The sequence below is a fragment of the Blennius ocellaris genome, assembly GCF_963422515.1.
Source record: "Blennius ocellaris genome assembly, chromosome: 1".
Lineage (NCBI taxonomy): Eukaryota > Metazoa > Chordata > Actinopteri > Blenniiformes > Blenniidae > Blennius > Blennius ocellaris.
In genome coordinates, this window is record NC_137650.1 from 12,032,952 (window position 1) to 12,054,784 (window position 21,833).

At 43.4% G+C, this 21,833-nt stretch overlaps 2 protein-coding genes across 2 annotated transcripts in view; both read right to left on the reverse strand.

Moving 5' to 3' along the window:
- The window catches only part of LOC308137784 (AT-rich interactive domain-containing protein 3B), a gene marked incomplete at its 3' end in the record, with an annotated part of 57,748 nt that extends 48,729 nt beyond the window's left edge, over nt 1–9,019 (reverse strand). The window contains exons 1-2 of the mRNA XM_080506625.1: nt 8,957–9,019; nt 6,945–7,580 (exon numbers count right to left, since the gene is read on the reverse strand). Of these exons, the coding sequence (XP_080362751.1) occupies nt 6,945–7,580; nt 8,957–8,992 (672 nt within the window). The 5' untranslated portion in view covers nt 8,993–9,019. The remainder of the gene's footprint in view (nt 1–6,944; nt 7,581–8,956) is intronic.
- Nucleotides 9,020–12,868: 3,849 nt separating this feature from the next.
- fam219b (family with sequence similarity 219 member B) lies at nt 12,869–20,803 on the reverse strand. Its single transcript, XM_080494329.1, has 6 exons — nt 20,676–20,803; nt 20,070–20,178; nt 18,564–18,657; nt 18,395–18,472; nt 17,793–17,844; nt 12,869–16,770 (listed from the first exon to the last, which is right to left on the reverse strand). The coding sequence occupies exons 1-6, from the start codon at nt 20,733–20,735 to the stop codon at nt 16,621–16,623; spliced, it is 543 nt and encodes a 180-aa protein (XP_080350455.1). The 5' UTR covers nt 20,736–20,803; the 3' UTR covers nt 12,869–16,620.
- Between the last annotated feature and the right edge of the window lie 1,030 nt (nt 20,804–21,833).

Below are 21,833 nucleotides of genomic sequence, written 5' to 3' on the forward strand. Positions count from 1 at the left end.
GTTTTGCAGCAGCTGGGTGCCGGTGGTCCACCTATTCCACATTCCACCGGCGGATTAAAGCCCGGAGTCCATCTGCTTAAGACAATGTCCTCCTCATTTATCATAAATGAGCGGAAAATGAGGCCAAACATTCCAGCCTCTTAAAGCCCACACACAATCCTTATCGATCTCTACGCTGCAGCCGTGCAGCTCCCCACTTCCTGGCTGATGTGTTGCCGGGGCGACAGCTAAATTATGCAACAGCGCTGCATCGAGAGACCGGCCTCTTTGCCTGAGTGGCGAAAGCAGGGGCTCGAGGGTGGCAGGTGACTACAGACGCCCGGCGGTCCGAGAAACCAGACTTGTAGCACGGCCGTCTGGTTGTCGGCGTGGTTTTTCCCCCGACGTTAAAAGAATCTGTCACTCAACCCGAGGAACTGCCCCGCTCTCCTGCCCCGACTGTGCACATGAGCTCCCTTGTTGCTCTGATTCACTGAGCCCGAAATCCTGAAACAACTTTTGTTTTGCATATTTTGCTGGCGCCCAACGTTTGAATGAACAACTCCTCAGGTCCATCACAGGCCTCCACAGGCTGCAGGAGGACGAATTCAGCTGTTTGGAATTTTACTAACTCATGAGCAAATACCTTTCTGGATCGACTAAAGCTCATCGACAAGCGCCACTGCTACTGTAGTCTCCGAAATTCATGTGATACTAGACCACCAAATTAAACACAATGGGCCCTTTCTTTTTACTCCTGTGGTGTGAGGCGATGAGGGATGGATATACACGTTTCTGATGCAAAGATGCAAAACTCACTCTCACCGACAAACAAAAGATCCCGCAAACTTAAAGCAACAGGAAGTTCTGGAAAGAGTCTCATTCTGGTTTTCTTTTGCCATATGCAAATCTAATTTGGATAAACTCGGAACAGGTAAAGCTTCAAGCCCCCACCGCTTTAAAGAAAGCATAAGTCATGTGAGCTGGGCTCACGGGACTCAAACTACAATACGGACTTTTCTGTACAAATCAGTTTGACACAAAAGAATTAATCGTCCCACATAAAGCCTCGAAATGAACAATAAGATATCTATAATAATCCAATAACAGGCAGGAACATGTCATTACATTGGTAAAAGAGTTGAAAACTGATTTAATTCTCATGTTTCAATTTATTGAAAATAAAATCTATAGTTTTCCCTGCAATATTGAAAAAAAATGTAATCTGTATATTAGTGCTCATACGGGCAAGCTCAACATAAAATAACACCACAAGCAAACATAAGAAAATCCATTTAGTCTCCATGCGCAAATGAATAACATTAGGCATTTATATTGAAGTTCAAGGCTTTTTACTGAAGTGAAATGTGAGTGTGTTAGTCCCAGTAGGACAACAAGACGTGCCGTGTTCCACACCGACTGGCTGATTACTGCTCGGTGAAATTCTGGAGGATGGAGGTCATGTGGCCTGTTCCATCTGGTAACAACATCAGTCACCGGGTTGTAGCTGTTGTTTCCGTCGCCGTGTGTGGCTCGCTGCAGAGCTGCATCTCAAAAAGTTGGTGATGCGCCTCGTTCTCTCCAACAAGCGTGATTACGCTTGAAATGCAACATACAAGCCGCGCTGCTCATGTGGGAGCCGAGGTCTGCAACAAGTCACCGGCTCTTTGCCTGCTATGTCCCGCTCCTCCAACGCAGTTTTCGATAACTCCGCAATGTCGCTCCCAGTATGGGTCTTGGTTGCAAAACGTACAATGTTTGCTCCACAGTCGCCCGACATGTGGCGAGATTTACATCTAATCACAATACCTGAGGCCTGGGAGCATCGTCGCACGATCGGCAGACGGAGCGGCACAATGTGAAGCCGCACGGCGAACGCAGTGTGTGGCCTTTGCAATGTGAACATACTACACTAGGATCGCGGTGTGGTTTTGTCCTCGGCATTACTCCTCTCTTTAAAAAAAAAAAAAAGAAAGTAAAATCAACCCAGATGTCTGCTTTTAAAGATGGAGGTGCTCATGGCATTACATTCTACCACTCACTCCCCTTCCTGTTTGAAAAGGCAAATTCACAGTTGCTTACGACCAGAGTGGTATTGGGAGTTGGAATATCAATATCATATCATTTAAATAAATAAATACATTTATGCCCAAGCCATTGTTTCATATGTTTCATTGTATTATGTGGAAAGTGAGGCTGTGGATATCAATGTCATACAGTCAAGGCTGTTTGTTAATAAGTACTACAGCCACTGAGGTTCAAAGAGGAGTTTACTACGTCTGGTTACTGGTCAACAAACAGAAGGAAAACTCCCAAGTTAGCAGCAGTTGGTTCGCTGAAGGAGAACAGCTAGTCTCATGTTAATGACAATCTCAGCTGCTTCTCAGCAGGAAATGGAGGAAACCCTGGCCGCAAGCTCATCCGATAACGACATTCCAGTGATTTTTAAATGTGTGGAGTTTCCCTTTTGTGGGGTTAAACTACGAATAAAATCCAGGATTAAAACCCAAACTAATTTCACCTCAATTGAAAGTAAACCAAACCGCAGATCACAATGTCCTAGTAGTGGTTGACAAGAGAAAAAAACAGACAAAAAACAGACTGCAACTGCAAAGACAGCACAAGTCTGCAGCCACCGCACAGTGCAAGTACATTATTGAAACACTTGACGACGAAAACAGAATGATCATTGCAAACAGTATGTATATATTACTTTCCATTCTGAGAAATTCCCAGAACATACACATTGCCAAAGAGTAGGCAATCAACCTACAGCATTTTCAAGTAAACAAATAACTCCAACTGACGTCTTTGTTGACAAATTAGATTTGATCCTTCAGCAGTATAAGAAATCTCACGACGTCCACTGTTGAGCCACATCTGAAGATAAAACTGACATAAATACATAATTAATGCATTTTTATTCCACAAAATCTAAACATACTTCCAAGTAGAAGAAATAACTTCCATCAACGACATTTAAATTTGCACACAAGGAGCAGACAAAGTCAGAGAAAGTCCTGATGGCCGAGGAAACAAACCTTGACGGACGACGGTCGATTGTGGAGGATGTTGGCAGATTATTAGTTAAAAAAAGAAGTTTCCAGTTTTTGGAGATACGAAGGGCTGTGAAGTGTTGGAGTGGTTGTAAACAGCTGCTTTCTTTCTTTAGAGACTCTACATTTGAGCCTTCACCGTGTGTTATGCAAGTCAAAACGTTTCATCGCCATGACTTTTTGTTCCGTTTTTATTAAAACTTAAAGATTGTCAACAGGCACCGGAGGGCAGACCAGACGAGTAGCTGCTCTTAAATCAAATAAAGTGAACTACCTGGTGAAAACAATAGCGTGTCACCTTTTGCCTAGTGTCAGGCAGCCCCAGTTTCTTTGTCTTGTCACTTAGTCATCACTCTCCCTGTGATCGCAGCACTTCATACGCCGACAGCCTGTGCTTGCCACCTCCATTTTGTCTCATTAATCTGGAACTAAACGTTCTGAATAGCAGCCGGCATGAGAACTACACTTGTAAACCTGTAACGTGCGAGTCTCTGGAGTCACACACCACCTGTGGCAAACCACCCAACATACCTCGGTTACAACATCCAGCTAATCCAAGTGAAGCGATGACTGCAGCCATCTACTGGGGCGCAATCTGTGTGCCGCAGGCATGATTAAAACTCTATTAATCACTAGCAGATTATGGCAAGGAGAGGAGGAGGAGGAGGGGGGGGGGGGGGTTTCTGGAGCAGGAAGGGTGGGGGCTAGATTACAGAGGTCATGCTGCCTCAGTCCCACTGTGGCGGAGGGCAGCGTTCTGAGGCGGGCCGCCTGCCTGGCCCCGGCTCTCTCGCTCTCTCTCTCTCTCTCTCTCCACGCGTCGCCATTGTCCATCCCCTTGTTTGACAATTATTTACTCTGCTGTTTAGGACCGGGCCGAGGTCACCACGCATACATCACTGACACAGAAACACTGGCTACCATGTCCATTTACACACCCCTCTGACCTGAGGAGGATATCCAACATTCATGTACATTGGAAAAAGAAAAAGAAAAAAAAAAAATCCTCAGAAGACAAAGTAATCCAATAACATTTAAGTGCTGCTGCTGGATGAAGCAATGAGGTACTGAATTATGAGAAATATCCTCTTGAGCACTTGAGTAAACTATAAAAACAAAGAAAAAACGTTTTCCAGTATAGCTTTCACTTACGTGGTCAGATATGAACGAGGTTTAAAATTGAAACTAGAGTTCTTTGTAAATGATAGAGGAAGTCGCACCATTTACCCACCTTGCGGTCTGTATCACTGTTGCTCTCTCAGTGGACCCTATTGTAAGTTCCTTCTGTTTTTAACACGCAACCACAACATGACTGCTGCCTTTATTTCCATTGCGTCTTCACATGCAGATTTAAGGTCATCCTTGACCTTTTACACCTGCCATTACACCTGTGGCTTCGTTCATTTTAATTTTTTTTTCGCCGTCGGCCTCACACGGTGCCTCCTCTTCAATCTTTAATTCACCGAAACATTACGGTAAAGCCAAACGCTGATGGACAAAACCACTCCAACCAACATAGAGAAGCAGGCGGCTTCCAAATAAATACAATCTCCACTTTTCACCCATTCTCTCAGAGGTTATTTGTAGTGTCTTATGATGGTTTCCTCTAACATGTGTCCATCTAATTGTGTCGCAAAGCCTCGGGACCCCCTGTTCTCTCTGGCAGCCCTCCTCAAAGCCCAGGCTGGGAACCACTGCTGCACAACACGACGATGCATTTCTGTGGTAAAACACAGCAGCGAAAATCCTAACGGCAAATTCATTCGTTTTTCACACACCGCTACGACACACTGACGGGCCGTTATTATTGTGAAAGCGCCACAGGAAAGGGTGCTATTTACACAAGTAAGCACAAGCAGATATTTGTAGCTCTGTTCTTAGTAGGTTCAGTGGGTCTGCCTACCTGTAAATGAGCGCAGGGACAAAGCAGCATGATCATTTATATTTCTGCAGTCTTGTATGTGGCTAAAGCAAGATATTCACAACAGTAACGCAAGCTCAATTTTATATATTATTCGTCCAATGAAGTTGTGAATTGTTAAACTCATCAACTTTATTTAAGCGAATCGTTGGTCTCAGGATCGGACTAAAAGCCCAAACTATATCTACATAATGTTCCTTCTGTCACTGTGCTCATGGCTCTCGCTCAGAATGCTCAGGATAAAAGCCTCCATCCGAAGTGAATGGTTCCACAAAATGTAAATGTTAATGTAAATGGTCTTCCATACAAATGCCTCTTTAGCGAGCCAGCTCATCTCTCTTGTGTCACTGCTTTTAAAACATAATAAACGTGCTCTCCCGCATTATGGCACAGGGTCGGCATTTGCGGCATCTGCTAGGCTCATCGCTGGCCTCTTGAAGACAATGACATCAAAAACAACACACACACACACACACACACACACACACACACACACACACACACACACACACACACACACACAACTTCCCCCATCCCCCTACAGCAGTGCAACCTGAAACTGCCTGAAGAGATGAGCCGTCATTAAATACTGCAGAGCTGACATAATGACAGGAAAGATAAAAGAGAGGAAACAAAAAAAAGGCCAGACCAATTCTCGTTCTATAATGCCTCCCCCAACCCCCTGGCTCGGCCCGCCCCTCCTAATAAAAGACACCAGGCCACCGATAGGCCGCTGGTCAGCTACAACTTTGCTACCATGATCTTCTGCTCTGACAACGCAGAGACAAAAGCCGGGATAATACTACACTCGGCACACTGTGTCACCTCTGCAAACAATGCACAGTCCAAACAGCAATCTCATTCAACGCTCACATCCAGTTGAGCTAATCATCTCCAGCAGGTATCGATGAGTGATATACAGTACAGTATCTAGTAGATAGAAAGACAACGACTATTTGCCTTTGCTTCCACCACACTGACTCGATTGTCTCTCGTCAGCTCCTCTGTAACGTGGCGCTCCTGTGTGTCATTCCCAAATGTCCATGCTCCATAGCTAAATTTGGAAATCTGCTCTAGGGAAGCGCCATTCAAAGACATCTGCCTTTAAATAGCCAGTAATAAAATCCAGACACATGATAGTCCGGCACCCTCAGCCCACTGATCAAGCACAGATATGTCCTCTGACACTGCCCAGTCCTGAGCGGCGAGGGCTTTTTATAATCGCCCTGCAGGCGGCCGCCGCCGCTGATCGCTCTCTTGACGTGCTCCATCCCTGAGCTATGATGCTAAACCGCATGTAGCTCGGCTTGGTTCCCAGTTGGCATTCCAGCGCTCTGCAACGTGGTGGTGAGGCAATATTTACCTTCAAGGGAAAGTAGACTTGGCAAGAAGCCGAAAAACTCTTGGGTGTGTGTGTGTGCGTCGGAGGGGGGTGATGGTGGGGGGGGGGGGGGGGGGGGGGGGGTGGCGGTGAGCGCGTGGTGTGACAGGTTGCTACTGTGTACTGCGCCCAACCTTTTCCACCCACTCCCCAAAAGAAAAAGAGTCCACGTGCTGACCCGGCCAGCAGCCACCCACAGACTCTCACAAGCTGCGAGCGGCGGTGACTCCGCTTACCTGGACCGGAGCCAAAACCAGAGCCTGAGCGAGAGTGCCAAGAGGGACGGAGCACGAGAAACACACACACACACATATAGAAAATGTGAGTGAGAGAAGTCGTGAGCGTGCACACAGTGCACCTCAGCCTGGCTCACTGCCAGGACTCACTTAGGAGGATTTTTCTTTTGCCACAAAAGCCAATCGGCGGTCAGCCCTGAGCAGTGATTTGAAGTGCCTCGCCGTTTATGCAACAGGAAAGATTTAAGCAGGACTTCACAGCAGGGGGGGGGCTTCATTCAGCATCAGGCTGCACTTGCTCAGTGGAAGGAAAGTGCAGCACCATTTTCAGTAGCCGTTTCTGTCAGGCGCCGCGCAGCGATGACACTCACCTGTCTGAAGTGATCGTCGAAGCTCCAGTCAGCTTGTCCGTTCGGAGAGGTAGCGGAGTTCGGCCCCGCGGGAGACAGGCCCTCGTCCGGCTCCTGCTTCACCCTGATAGGCGGCAAGGCGGTCCTCTGTGGGACCGACGCGGCGTAGCTGCCAAACGGACGCGGCGGGATGCGGGAGGCGCTCTGCTGCAGGGCCAGGGTCTGCTTGCGGAGGAACTCCAGGCCGCTGGCGCTGCCCTCGTCCTCGTCGCTCCCCTCGTCTCCCTCCATCATCTCGGCGTCGTCGTCCTCGTCGCCCGAGTCTCGCCCTCTGTCTTCGTCGTCCTCCCTCTCCGAGTCGACGCTGCTCTGATTGGAGACCCGCGGGGGAAGCCCTCCGCCGCCGGGGATGCCCCCGGCCAAGCCCTTGCCCATAAAGCTGGCCCCAGAGGCGCGGGCGGCCGCCAGGATGGCCTGTTGGGCAGCGACCTGCTGGGCGTACATGATGTGGGCCTCTCGTAGCTTCCTCTCCTTGCGCTCCATTTCCAGTCGGGCCTGCTGCTGGCGTTGGAGCTGCTCCATGACGGCCTCCAGCTTCATTCCCCCAGTGGAGGTGCTTTGAGGGAAGGCCACGCCGGGCTCCTGAGACATGCTGGGCTGTGGGAGGAGGAAGAGAGGGAGGAGGAGGAGGAGGAGGAAGAGGAGAGGAAGTCACGGATGAACTCAAATATACTGAAAACTAACTTCATATCCACAACACAGTGGAAACACAGACTTCGGATTCCAACTAACCCTCACACACAAAGTGCTCAAAACTTGACCACATGGTGCTCCTCAGGTTGGAGCAGCAACCAAAACTTTGTTTGCTGTAACTCTCTGAACTAATTTACTGAAGTCAATGTTTAAACCAGAGCTGAGCGTCACCGGGTTTAAAATATACAACATCATATATATATATGACTCGAGTGGCCTTTGTAACATACATATTTATCATCCTTCAGCAAGCCTCCAAATGCAGATTTCATGTTATGATTATTTACTCTGAAACGTCAAAACACAGATGAAAGAGGAATTGTCCCGTCATCGTTTACAAACACTGAAATTAACCCTAAACAAGTAACATGCAACTGAAACAAACAGAAACTGAACTTTAAAATATAATTAATCAAACGATTAATGAAATAGTTATTTATTGACATTAGTGTTGTAGTGTAGTGTGAGCTGAACTCTGGCAAAAGCAAAAAAAAAAGACATTAAAGCAGAAGCTAAATATGTCACGACAGTAGTTTAAGCTGAATCAATGCAAAAAAAAAAAACAACTAACATACCTTTTGCAAAAAAAAAGTAGTAATACAACGCAAACTAATACTTTTAAGACTTTTGGAACCAAACAGCATATTATAAAGATAACAAATCAACTAAATGCAGAAGAAAAAACAGTGGTAACCCACTAATGCGTTAATTTCTCAAACAGAATCACATTTATTACAACAGGGGCTGAATACTAACTCACGCAGCTGCAATTTCCAAAGTGTTAGATATCAAATAAAAATCTCGCTTGAACATAAACAATATATCCATTTCCACTCATAAAAATACGAAAAATCACATGTTAAAAAAATGCCTTTTCCGCATTTAGCCACTTCGCTGACACATCCTGAAAAACGGGTGGAAAATGAGATTTAAAATGATTAAACCATGCAAACGATTAAAGATAGCCCATCGAGGTCTTTTTTTTTTTTTTTTTTTTTTTTTACTGTCCTCCTAAATAAACCTACTTATTTCCCTACAATGTGGTAATAACGTAACAGAGAGAAACGCGACCTACCATAAGGTGGAAATGCGTCTTAAAGTTTGCCCCCCCGCCCTGTGGTCTCTTTTGGAGAGGGTAACGTTGGCCTACGGCTCTACAACTCTTTTCCGTGAAATTCAAGGCGGCCAAAAGTGCGTCTCTCCCCGGGTTACTCAGCGCGCTGCGACCGCTGCGAACGGAAAGGAAAAGAGACGCCGACAAAAGCAGCGCAGCGACTCACCATTTGCGCCTTACTACTGCTGGAATTATCCACCATCCCTCCTTCCTGGGCTTTATCCTCCTTCTTTCCTCGTTTCTGGCACTCGTTCAAACACTTGTAAACACACACGGGAGGACCGAGGGGGAGGAGGAGGAGGAGAGGAGGGAGGAGGAGGAGAGGAGGAGGAGGAGGAGGAGGAGGAGGGCGCGGAGCGACGCGGCGCACGCACCCGCAGATAGCGTCCTATCGGCCGGGCTGAATTGGCTCTGTGCGCACGGGCCGCGGTCCGTCTCACTGGATAAGTATTATTTGCTTAATTTTTTTTTATTTATTTAAAATAATCTGTGGGAAATAACCAGATCTCATATCTCACAGGGCTCCGAGGGATCTCCCTGTCGTTTTTTGTTTTTTTCCTCCCCCCCCCCACACATGGCGCACAGCCGCGTTAAGACCCGCCCAGCCACCGCAACAAGTATCAGCCTCTTCGATCTCAACATTCTCCATAGACACTTCCACAGTCAAATCATTTATTTAAAAAAAAAGAAAGAATTCTAAAACTTGCTCTTAACGCCCAGCTGCATCTATAATTTCACACTGTAAGAATAAAGTTACGCACAAACATGGTGAATGAATGGAATATTGAGTGAAATGAATGACTTTATTCATAAAAAAGGGATATTTCCACGGCCTGTGTGCTTCGGTATTCATTTATTTTTACAGACTAGGAAATTAGGAAATAGGAAATAGGAAATTGTGCAAAAATTAAAGTCCACTGATCGACAGACAAGAAGGCGCAACAGGTATCGTCAGTGTAACACGGAACTTTGCGGCCACCTACAGGACCAAGATGGTACTACATCTACCGAGAGCCAGAAAGATGTACCGTACTTCATTATTTCCAGTTGTTTTTGGATTAATGGAGGTTATTAATAAAAGTAAATGGGACTATTGGTCATTTCCTTTTTATACACTAATAAGCCAAAAAGTCCAGCAAACATAAATAAATGTAACAAGTTGTGGCCTGAATGTTTTATGTATTTTGGATAAAGGTGAAAAACACTGTCAGATTATACACTACAATACAAAAAAACACATTAATCTATTATCTGGCAAGTGATGATATTTTATAACTCCTTCTTCACTTGAATCTCTTCTAAATGTACAACACTGTGTCTGAATTCACTGGACTATATATTATATGCCATACTTTCTTTATGACTGTAAATCACTGAGTATGGCTGCACACATGGGATTCACAATAATTTATTGTTATTGCAATATCAACATGCCCAGTATAAATATTGCAAAAGCCTGATTGACCTGTACTGAATTATGCTTCAGTGCACGGTGCATTCATGCTCTGCATGGCTCCAGAGCCACATGAGCCTGAGCTCCTTTGTAGTGACTTCCTGACACTTTCAGGGAATTACACATCAATCCCTTTTCATCCTGCATTTATATTTTTTATTGCTTTGCATGCCAAATTCATTTTTCAAATTAGTTGAAATTAATAAATAAATAAAACTAATTTAGCTACGAAACAGAAGGGAGAAAGATTATCAAAAGCAGCTTGAAGCATCAACAATAAATGCTCATTTAAGCTGTAAGTTAAAATAATTCAAACTGTTAAAATCACTCAAATTAAACCATTTGAAAATGGGAAAAAAGCTCAGTGGCTAAAACAGTCAATGCAACAAAAGGGGAAAACGTGACCAAACTACTGAAATGGCACAAAAAAAAAAAAAAAAAACCCAGCTTTAAATGGAATCAAATGTCAACTATTCTAAATTGTAGTTATGAAACATCATAAACAGAAAACATAACACAGTGTGTGTGTGTGTGTGTGTGTGTGTGTGTGTGTGTGTGTGTGTGTGTGTGTGTGTGTGTGTGTGTGTGTGTGTGTGTGTGTGTGTGTGTGTGTGTGGCAAAACCCTATTAACAACATTTTAAACAGTGAACCCTGTTTTTGTGGCTCCAGAGAAATTAGATTTGGTGTAAAATAGACAAACTGCCTCTCTTGATCATAAAGGTTGCAGACCTCTGTTTGAGGTGGATGTAAGTGGTGCACATGGCGATCATAGAAACATGATTGAATTCTTCTGTTAAATATTGTGACAGGTGCATCTGTTATATTCCCGAAACCTAATAAAAAAAGAAAAAATAGTTAGTGGAGTTAACCACTGCACTTAATTTAAAAATAGGAAAGAAAGAACAAAACATGCATGAGTGTGCCTTTTCAAATATTCACCCAAAGCTTAAGTTGCCATATTTTGAGGGTTTTTTTGTAAATAATACACATATTTAATTGGTCAATCTGATCAGGAAATCCAGTAAAAAAAAAAAAAAAATAGAAATCAATTTGAGGAAATGTTTCTGTGCTCTGGGAAATGTAGATAGTGTGTCATTTTGGTTAGTTTACTGTTTCATATTCTTCGATAACACTCTGAGTTTGAAATGTTTCATTTCCAGGTATTCGAGTGAATTTGATGAATTGCCCTTTGAAGGGAAGACGCGGGGGTTTTCAGAGTGCTGGACGACACCCGCAGCCTGAACCGCATGGCGCCTCGTCACTCAGACGCCACACGCTTTGTCTCGGACAGAGAAGCCATCGCTGTGAGATATTATCCTTGATCCACTTCACGTTTACATTGGATCGGATTGGATTCATAACTGTGGCATTTATGGCCTAGCAATAAAGCTTTCTTTGAGATTTTTCAATGAATAAATTCGGAACTTATTTCTTGATTGTGGTCTCGTCTTGAATATTGAAAGGAAAGACAATAAAACTTGGAGAAGACATCCTCACAAAACCTTTTGTGATGCACCCAAAACCAAGAAGGGGGCCCCTTCTCCAGCACTGAGGAGGCCCCCTTATCTGAACACAGCTTCTTCTGTGGTTTCATTACACATGTGAAGCGGTGTCATGTGAACACAGGTGTCACAGACAAACATGGGGAAAGTCCCCCGAGCTCAGAGGTGACAGTTAACGGATCACTTTATCACAGTGACCGAGTAGATTCTGGAGTGTTTCTTGCTTTCCTCTGCGACATTCACGCACTGACACACATTCACATCACATTACCACACATTGTTTCTTTTACTTGCTGATGCACAGTTGTGCACATGTGCCTACAGGTTACAGCATGTGCACAGAACCTCCAGCCAGCCACAGAGAAAGGCTCCTTCTATCTGTGAAGTGTTAACTTTTCATTATTATCAACATACAGCACTGTTTACATTCTTCCACTTTATTCCAATCTACCTTTAAATAAAAAAAATCTACATTCTATTGTTTGTTTCTAGTATTCTACATTTTCTCATTTTAACTATTGCATACTGTTAATTGTGTAAACTTCAGTTTTATGTGTCGCGGACCAGATAACCAGGTAACCAGGTAACCCCTGTAAAATAGATCTTGATCTCAATGGGTTTTTAATTTCCTGGCCTTTCGTTGATACCGTCCTCTTTTTCGGATGGATTTCGTCTCTTAGCTGTTCTGTTGTTCTATTTCTGCAATTGTGCATTGCTGTAGAAGGTTTGTGTCTTGTGATTGTTTATGTGCTTCAATGACTCACTGTTTCTGAAATAAGTCCTGCTATTCTTTTTTAATAACTGTCCTCATCTTATGATTCCTACATACTATTTTATTTAATGAAATGTAACATTTAAAAAGCCCTATTGATCTTCAATGAATCCCAGCTTGTGGAATTTGACACCCGCCTCATTGCCTTTCTGTCTTCCACTATTCTTAAAAAAGTGTAAAGAGCTGGCCTCAGCTGAGTTGTTTTAGATATGCAGTTTACAACCGCTATCTGATACCCGAGACACATCCAATACTACAAAACAAACATTCTAACATAATACAGGAGAATAAGGAGAAAATCACTACAGGTTTTGAGTACATGAAATCACAGTTACTCATACAAGTGGAATTAACCAAGTTTATTTAATAATGTAAACCAATAAACAATACAATCAAAAAAAAAAAAAAAAAAAGATTAGCGTCATAAAAAAAGGGAATTTATTGCATTCAGCACTCAGTAACACGACGACGTAAAACAAGCAGATTGTCCCAACAGTTGCATAGTACAGGTGAGTCAAGTGTACTTGCTACCGACCGCTGTGGTGTTAAGTGCAAAAATTGGAAATATACAAGGTGCAGAACCGCGTCGACTTCAGCCGGTCCTTATAAAACGATTCGTTCATTTTTTATCACGAGACTCACGGAAAAGCCGACTCAGCGCTTTTCTTCCTAAATCACCCATGTGACTGACACACACACACACACACACACACACACACACACACACACACACACACACACACACACACACACACACACACACACACACACACACACACACACACACACACACACACACACACACACACACACACACACACACACACACACACACACACACACACACACACACACACACACACCACAGGGTGCTGGGATGAGTAGAGTACAGCACACATCATCAAAACAACTAGCTTTTTCTTTTTTTTTTTAACAGCAAACATTTTGATAACAAGAGCATCCTGAACGAACACATTCCTTTCCAACATCATAACGTCTTCCAGTTTATGGTCACAGCATGAGGAGGGAATACGAACACACACACCAGGCTTGTATGAGGTGGAAAGAGTGAGACCAACGTTAGTTCTGCTCAAGACACTTCATACTTCAGCAGAAACTCAGAACTGATGAGAGGAAAGGGAATAAAGAGGGAATGGGGGTGGTGCGTTAGCTTCTCTGGATTAAACACTTAAAATTACTGACCAAACACACGTGGCATGACACGGGACAAGTTTCTCTGCTCTCGAGGAATATGTGGCCACGTTTCTACACTTCGCGTTCACAAATGCAACGTGAAAGGCAAAATTACGACGGCGTATTAGGACAACGTGAAGAGAAAGGAATATCGACTTGGCAGGTCCATTTAAAAGTCGATTTCGGAGCCGATTCACCCGAGAAATCCCTCCTGTGAGGAGTTCTTGACATTCATTAATTTCATGTGTGTCGAAAACATGCCGGACCTGAAGTGTCCACCTCTGTGGAGGAGAAAAATCTATGCGATGCACATGGAGAACATGCAAATCCCTCAAGAGGGGATTCAAACGTCCAGAACTGATTCAAATATCGTCATTGATATTTTTGTGAGTCATTAAAATGGGGCGCCTAGTGTAGCGCTCTCACCTCACAGTGACAATATCGGTAGTTTGAGTCCTGTTGGGGCTTTTCTGTGCATTTTGCATGTTTCCACACATGAACATTAGCGTGAGGTGAAATTGTGACTTTAATCTGCCTGCAGGTGTGAATGAGAGTTTGTGTATGTGTCTCTCTTTCAGTTCACCCATAGTCAACTGCACTTTAACTTTACTCTTGAAATGCAAAACACAAATGTATTCCTGCATAGCAAATGTATTGTGAAAGGTGAAATGACAAAAAGAAAAGTGATATCTGTAAACTCTTACATATTTAACTTGCACAAAGGCAAGATCAGCTGGAGTCGGAGAAACAGAAACATTACAAACAACTTGAACTAAGGTGGATCGATGACCTAATAAATGACCTATTAAAACATCTCCCATCATGCATTTCTTCAGATTTGAGGAAGTGGGACAACCACATACACATTGAGAAAATGGCAACTCCACAAATAAAGGCTGCGACTGTGAGGATAAACCACTGCAGATTAAAATGTTCCCGATGTTTCAATATGTGGATATTCAGAGACTTTAAAGTAATCCAGATTTGACGTGCAAAACACAAATACACTCTTGATCATGTTTCTTTCTCCCACGTGGTCCTAATGAGTCGTCATGAGCAGCGAGCTTCAACATCCAACAGCTTCAGAATGAATACAAACAGCAAAACGAGACCCGAGCTCTACTGCGTACTTTTTTTACTCCGGGATTAGATCCCCCCCAGTATAAAAAAACAAACAAACAAACAAACAAAAAAATAAACAAATATAGCTCTACATATATTCTTAAATGTAACTTACCTTTTGTGATAATTAAAAAAAACAAACTTATCCACTCATATTCTGTGAAACAAACAGCAAAGTGAACAATGAGTGTAGGAAAACCTCTCCAGCTACTTCCTGTACAGGCAGAATGTGCGAGCGATCACATTTTACGTCAGTGCTCAGGTGCTTTTCAAATAGCTGCTATGTTAACCTGCTGGAGCCAGAAAACAAGGTCTATGGCGCCCTCTAGTGGGTGCAGCAAATGCCACAGAAGCAACGTGGGATAGACGAGGTAAAAAGGCAGAATGTTGTAACCAGGGAATTTTGTAATAAAACCAAAATGGAACCAAAAAAATTGAAGTAACATTTATAATTCATGTAATTACCGTCGATGTGAACGAAAAAAATATACTTTCCTCACTCAGAAGTTTTAATGCCTCAACTAGAATGTTGGAACATGTTGACTAACACGTAACATTGGGTTTTTTTTCCCCCTTTTAATTCTAAACTCAAATTGTAACAGTTCTCTACATTTAACTTTAAACCTAACAAAACAGTAACTGTGGGACAAGGTTGTTACAAATGTAGTACTGTGCAGTCGTTTCCGGCTGATGTGATATAATGCTACTCATCCATTATGCAACGCCTTCAGGACTGTGTCTGATTGGCTCCGTGTTTGTTTCTAAAGCTGAGGAAAACAATCCCAAACCCACAGGAAGTGTCTATAGACCACTATACCGCCAGTGTAAAGAACAACAAGGGATCCTGGACGCGAGACTCTCCTCAGAGCCATCGTATCAACAAGTCCAGGTCTGTCTGGGTTTAAACGAGGAGCCTGACGGATCTGAACTAAACTACATCAACAGAAGATGAGAGCTGCGCTGTATGACTTCTTTTAAAATCAAACTGTGCAAAGATGCTGAGAAGAACTGATGCTGCTGTGAAGGACCTGCAAATGCTGATCGTCCTCATACTGATTTGCTTTACCATATATATATATATATATATATATATATATAGAGTAATGCTAATCACAACACTTTTGCACAATACTGTAAGTGTTTCTAATGGCCTGTCAAAGTTGGTAACAATCACCCTCTATCAATGAACCAATAGTGAGCCTTCCATTTGGGTTGGGGTCATTCCAATGGGTCAAACTCAATAGTAACTGGTTTAAAACAAATAAAAAAAAAAAAAGGAAATAGGCAATAGGCGATGCAACAGTAGCTCAGGAATGTGGACAATTGACATTAGAGAAAACACTTCCTGCTGCAGGTTGTTGTTTGGGGGGGTTGCAGACCAGTTTCACAGAGGAACGGACGAGCTCTGCTCAGACCCGGTGAGAGCGCCTCCCAATCAGTGACTGGCTGTCAGTCTGCCTGAAGCAGACAGTGACGCACTTTGTAGTCTTGTAAAAACAAAGAATAAATTAAAAAAAAAAAAAAAAGAAGAAGAAGAAGAAAGAAAGGTCACGCTTTGGGGTCACAGTGGATAAGGCTTGTTCTCGCGTCCGCCTCCGTTGTGTTTTCTTTGTTTTCTAGGTGGGGTTGGCGCCGCCTCAGTAACCCTTTAAAGAGCAGTTTGTCTCCAGAGCTGGACGTCCTCCGGTGGGTCAGGCACTGGTGACTGAAGTCAGCTGAAGCTGGAGACGAGCCGTTAGTTAGTTAGTTAGTTAGTTAGTGTAAGGTTGGCGTGGCGGCAGCGGCATCACTGCACGGGGCAGGACGGCCCCTCGGAGCAGCAGCACACCGAGGAGCCCATGGCTTTGGGTGGAATCAGGTCCAGGTCCTCGTCGTCGGGAATCTCGTCCAGGCGGTAGCCGTCCTGGAGCAGCTGCCTGCTCAGGTCAGGATGGACCTGGAGAGCAGAGAGAGGCCGCGGTGAGACTCCACGCTCAGCAACTCGCATTGGATCCACACTCCGGAGTCACTTAGGAAGAGACGTTTGACGAGTACTGCAAGGTTCGAAAATTATTTAGCATTTTTCTTCACCGTGTGTGATTATTTGTGACCTGGACTACGTTTTCTTTCACACCACACGAAACTACGCATTTAACCTGGCCTCGATGTAATGATCACAACTGCCACAATTGCTCCTACGATTAAACCAGTCAAAGGGTTTTAAAACCTTCAATATAGTGTGTGATGACGCCCACTTCTCTTCACAGGACAAATCATATGAATGGACACATGTGATTTACTGCGTTTTCATAATTGCAGGCTGGAACTATGGCCTTGTTTACAGCATTAGTCAACCAGCAGAGCCAGCTCATTATCTTGTCCCGATTCCTACGACTACCTTAAATCAAAGAAAAGTGATCAAAAGCAGTCGCCAAAGTTGAATCAGGTTCCAGAGAGTGGGCTGCATGGGTGAATTCCTGGAAAATAAACTACTTCTGCAGCTTGTGACAAGTCGTGGAATTAAGCAGCCAGATGTAGGAACAACTTGTTGCATGCGTTATGTTGTCCCACAAATCTACTCATCAGAAGCCTGGTTGTGGCTGAAACACACATCATTGACTCATGCGCAGGCTGCACACGCACCGCAAACCTGTCACTTCTTTAAAACTATTTATACATACGACGGCTTCTCCTATCGGAGTTGTTTTCTATTGAACACCTCAAGAATAACTGGTTCGTTCCCCCTGACCTCCCACACATTTCCTGTTTGGCAATATATGATGATGCAACTACCCTGCAGGATCACTCGCCACTCGACACCAGCAAGAAGCCTGAGCATCAAACTGAAAGAAAACTCTGCAGAGCTGAACTGTGAAGAACAATGCATGTGGGTGGATAAAACATTAAAGGCAGACATAGGAGTCACTCGGCCTGTTTGACGGTGACAGAATCTGAAGAATGCCTCATGGGAGGACTCACCTCAGCTGAAGAGTATCCTGAAGAATACTGCTCAAAATCGATCTCTTCATCACTGCAAACACACACACGAGAGAGAAATATTCAACCGATGATAATACATGTGCTGGTAAATGTCCCAGGAAAACAGATTGCATCCATCAGATGAGTTGGTTTATCTGAAAACACTTCAATAATAATGATAAAACTGACAAACGCCAAAGGCATACAAGCCAATCAAAAGACTAATACAATCTGATGAATGATGTGAGCAGCACGCGATGAAAGCAAACAGTGTTACGGTCTACGGCTCTCTAACAGCGATGGCTTCAACACTGGGTGGATTTTGTTCCGAGCTGTGGTCACCGAGGGCAGGGGTTTGTGGATCAGTTAGTCATGTGTGCAACTGAATGTCCTTTAACTTTCACTCATCGCGTCGGAACGTGTTGCAGCATAAACACAATAATTACAGCACATTACTTGGTGCGTGTACGCTCTGATTACAGCTGCTGACTTTGCTAATTCACCTTATTAGCTTCACTTTTAGCTGCAGGGTCATTCCTGAACACTCCCGCCGTCTCAGACAGGAGTGCAGGCTTCCATGACCACAGCAGCAGCGTCCTCACCTGTCTGAGTCCAGTGCAATCAAAGTCTCCTCGGCGTGCTGACTCAAAGCAGCGTAGCCCTTGTTGTACTTCACAGTCCTGAAAGGAAGAATTACAGGTGATTGTCACATTGAAAGAAGTGAGCTCCGCTCGGTCCGGCTCGCCGTTTCCCCATCAAGCCCCCCCTCACCTCTTGGCTCCCTGCCGGGGCTGATGTGTGACCGCGGGCCCTGGAGAGAGCGCCTTCTTCTTCAGGGCCTTCCTCGCCATCTCCCTGTGTTTCTCTTCAGACAACCAGAGCAGACAATTCCTATGTTATTCAACCAGAATTTATCAGAGAGTAGAAAACCATGATTTAATTTTTTATGGTTTACACAACCGTGTACACAAACTTACTCCCACAAGCAGCCCCCCCCCCCCACCGTTACTATTAATATTTCATAAATATCAGCCTCCTCCACATGCACAGTGTTTCTTAAGCTCCTCTATCGGAAGGATTTTTCCACCACTGAAAGACACTAAGAAGTTCTGGGAAAGCGTGTAACTTTTGCCATCTAATCTGCAACATCCACTCTTAATCTGCTGGATTAATAGACGTATTAACAGTAAGCGTGTGCTCACGTCATCTCTGTGATGATTGCGTTTCGTTTGATCTCATACAGACAAAACGTCTATTTGACGTGTCATTTGTTTGTTAGACAAGCATTCCTTTCCTTGAGATGAGATCAAATGTTTGACTCTCATGCTGTCATTAAGTTTACATTTATGATACGTGATAAAGAAAATAACACTGTTGTTGCTCATGTCTTTAATACATTAAAGACAGATATATGTTCACACAAGGAAGCCCATCTGTCCAGTTTAAAAATAAATATTTTGAAGAAGCATGCTCAGTGTATATTACATTATTTAGAATTATTTTCGTTGCTTTGCTGTCTTTACCCCTTTTTCAAACTTAGAAGTAGTTCGGGGGAGTGTAAAATATGTCATGTGGTTTTGTTTATGCAGCTTCACATGACTGACTCACAGGGCAGCTGCATCCACTGCTCCAAATCCAACGTCAGCTCGTCCGAGCACACGAATAAGCAACAGCTGCACGTCTGTTTTGCTTGCATCATATACACACTGCTATCAGATCAGAAAGTGGATCAGTAAAAATGCATGCGGAATATTTGTGGGCATGCAGCTCCTCTCATTCTGCAACACAGATGAAGTGATGTCATCGGATTGGACGAGTAGATGAAATCGATACGCAGTCTGAGAGAGTCACCCCTTATCACAGCCTCATGTGACTCAGGGAGACACTATAGAGTTGTACTGTTTTGTACGCAACGTAAACAACAGCGGATCAACACATGGCTCCGCTCTAACTGACGGATCAAATCTTGTTAAAAACAACATCAGCTGACAAATGCTTCAATCAGAAAAATCTCCTTGACTTCGGCCATCCAGGTCTAACTGGCGTGTTTCTCCACCTGCAATGGACGTTCACTTATTCTGCGCGAGAATCAAGAAGCCTTGCGCTAACTAAGAAAGCTGATCACCACCTTTGTGACCGTTGATTGCCAGCTTTGGGTCAGTGTGGATGGATCATGAAAAGTAGGCCTGTCTGCTAGACTTGAAACGCAGCACTCTATGGGCCCAGTGACGCCTTGTTTACGACGGCGGCTCCAGCAGACTGTGAGGAAGTGCTTACGTAGTTTGAGGTGGATGGCCGGTGCTCTGGACATGATGTAAGGCCCCCTTTTCTCCACCGGCCGGATGCCTCCATCTGTGGTCTTCGGTCTCGTGCCACTACTTGGTCCCTGAAGTGGAAGCAAGGAAAGAAAAGTCTCATGTTATTACAAGTGTGAAAGCTGATCAGTGCAGAAGCTGAAAGTTTTAAACCTATTTTTCACATCAATACCAATCATTCCAGTGTGGACTGAAAAGAAAGAGAAAACCTTCAACAAAGAGCATAGTCTACTTTAGAAATAGCCACACCGTCAGTAAAAATAACCTCTGAATTTCATCAGCAAAACAAACCAAAAAAAAAGATAATTAATTGAGGTGTTACATTTCCCAGCAGTTCCATCAATTCGCACATACCAATTTCACGTTATTATACACCAGTTCGTGTTGTCATGTGGTTTAACTTAGACTCAAACGCGGCCTTACCATGCAGCAGAGAGCTGGCTATCTCAAAAACTATTTTAAAGCTGCTTTCTAATTTACAAAAAAAAAGTGGAGAAACAACATGCTAGGCTAACAGTTAGCCTCCCTATCACTGAGCAGGCTCAGCATAGCACTTAGCCACCGTTACCGACAAAACTTCCTCCAGCAGGCTGTCCTTCTCCGGCTCCTCTATTATGTCGTTCATCATCTTGGCGTTCGCTGTCACAAGTGGCTCCACAGCAGCGCCATGACGGATGCTGTCCCGCCGGAGAACGGACTTTGTTGTTTCCTTTCACTCAGGAGGAGACACTTCTGCTAGCCGCTAATGCTAACCCTGACGGCTTCAGGGAACTTCCGGGCGAGAATTCCACGATAAAACTTCTTCTTCTTCTTCTGTTTGGTTTTACGGCAGTTTGCCCGATAAAACCTTTCCCGGAAACTGATAAAAACAAATAGACTGAAAGCAGATTTCAAAGTAAATTGTTACTAAACTTAGGAAACTTTTATTTTTTGGTATACGTTTTATGTTTAAGTTTCCAAATGGAATAAAAATAAATAAAATGCTATATAATTGAATTGATAACAAACATAACTAAAATAAAATAAATAAAATACAAATATATTTGTATATTTTTATTTCCTACTTTTATATTCTATTCTATTGTATTTTATAACATTTCTAGGTACCAGATTGCTGCAACAAAACAATTTCCCTTCGGGGATGATTAAAGTTATTATCTATCTATCTATCGAACATATCTCACAGACTGGATTGAATGATAAACAGCGTATTTAATTCATAATAACATTTGAACAGATATTTTATTTATTCTGTGAGAATTTCCTTGTGGGATTAACTATTTATATTCTATTGTATTCTATTCGATGCTCCTAAGGTGCAGTAATACAAGGTAAGCACCACAAGACAATCAACAACACTTCACAAGAAATAAAGGAAATACATTAAAATAAGACAAATTAGAATATTAATCTTGAGAGTAGGATTATGAAATACATGAAAAAGACAATTAAGAATAGCATAAAAATACTAAATAAAGTAAAAACTTTGAGATAAAGGTATTAATATATTGTATTGTTTAAATCCTTATTTAAAAGTGAGTGTCAGCAGTCCTCAGGTGTTCAGAACGTTCGTTCCACAGGTGAGAAGTATAGGAACTAAAAGTTGCTTCACCTTGTTTTTTCTGACTCTGGGAACACTGACAACCTCAGGGGTCTGGATGATTCACATTCTACAAATCTGAGATGTATTTAGGCCCAAGACTATTCAAAGGTTCATAGATCATTT

What these genes read in the sequence shown, in the direction of transcription:
- fam219b (XM_080494329.1), bottom strand. Translation starts at nt 20,735, where the DNA reads ATGATGAACGACATAATAGAGGAGCCGGAGAAGGACAGCCTGCTGGAG. An exon ending in TGCTGGAGGAAGTTTTGTCG is followed by an intron (nt 20,179 to 20,675) that starts GTAACGGTGGCT and finishes CTTCCACTTCAG; the next exon opens with GGACCAAGTAGTGGCACGAG. An exon ending in CCCCGGCAGGGAGCCAAGAG is followed by an intron (nt 18,473 to 18,563) that starts GTGAGGGGGGGC and finishes TCTTCCTTTCAG; the next exon opens with GACTGTGAAGTACAACAAGG.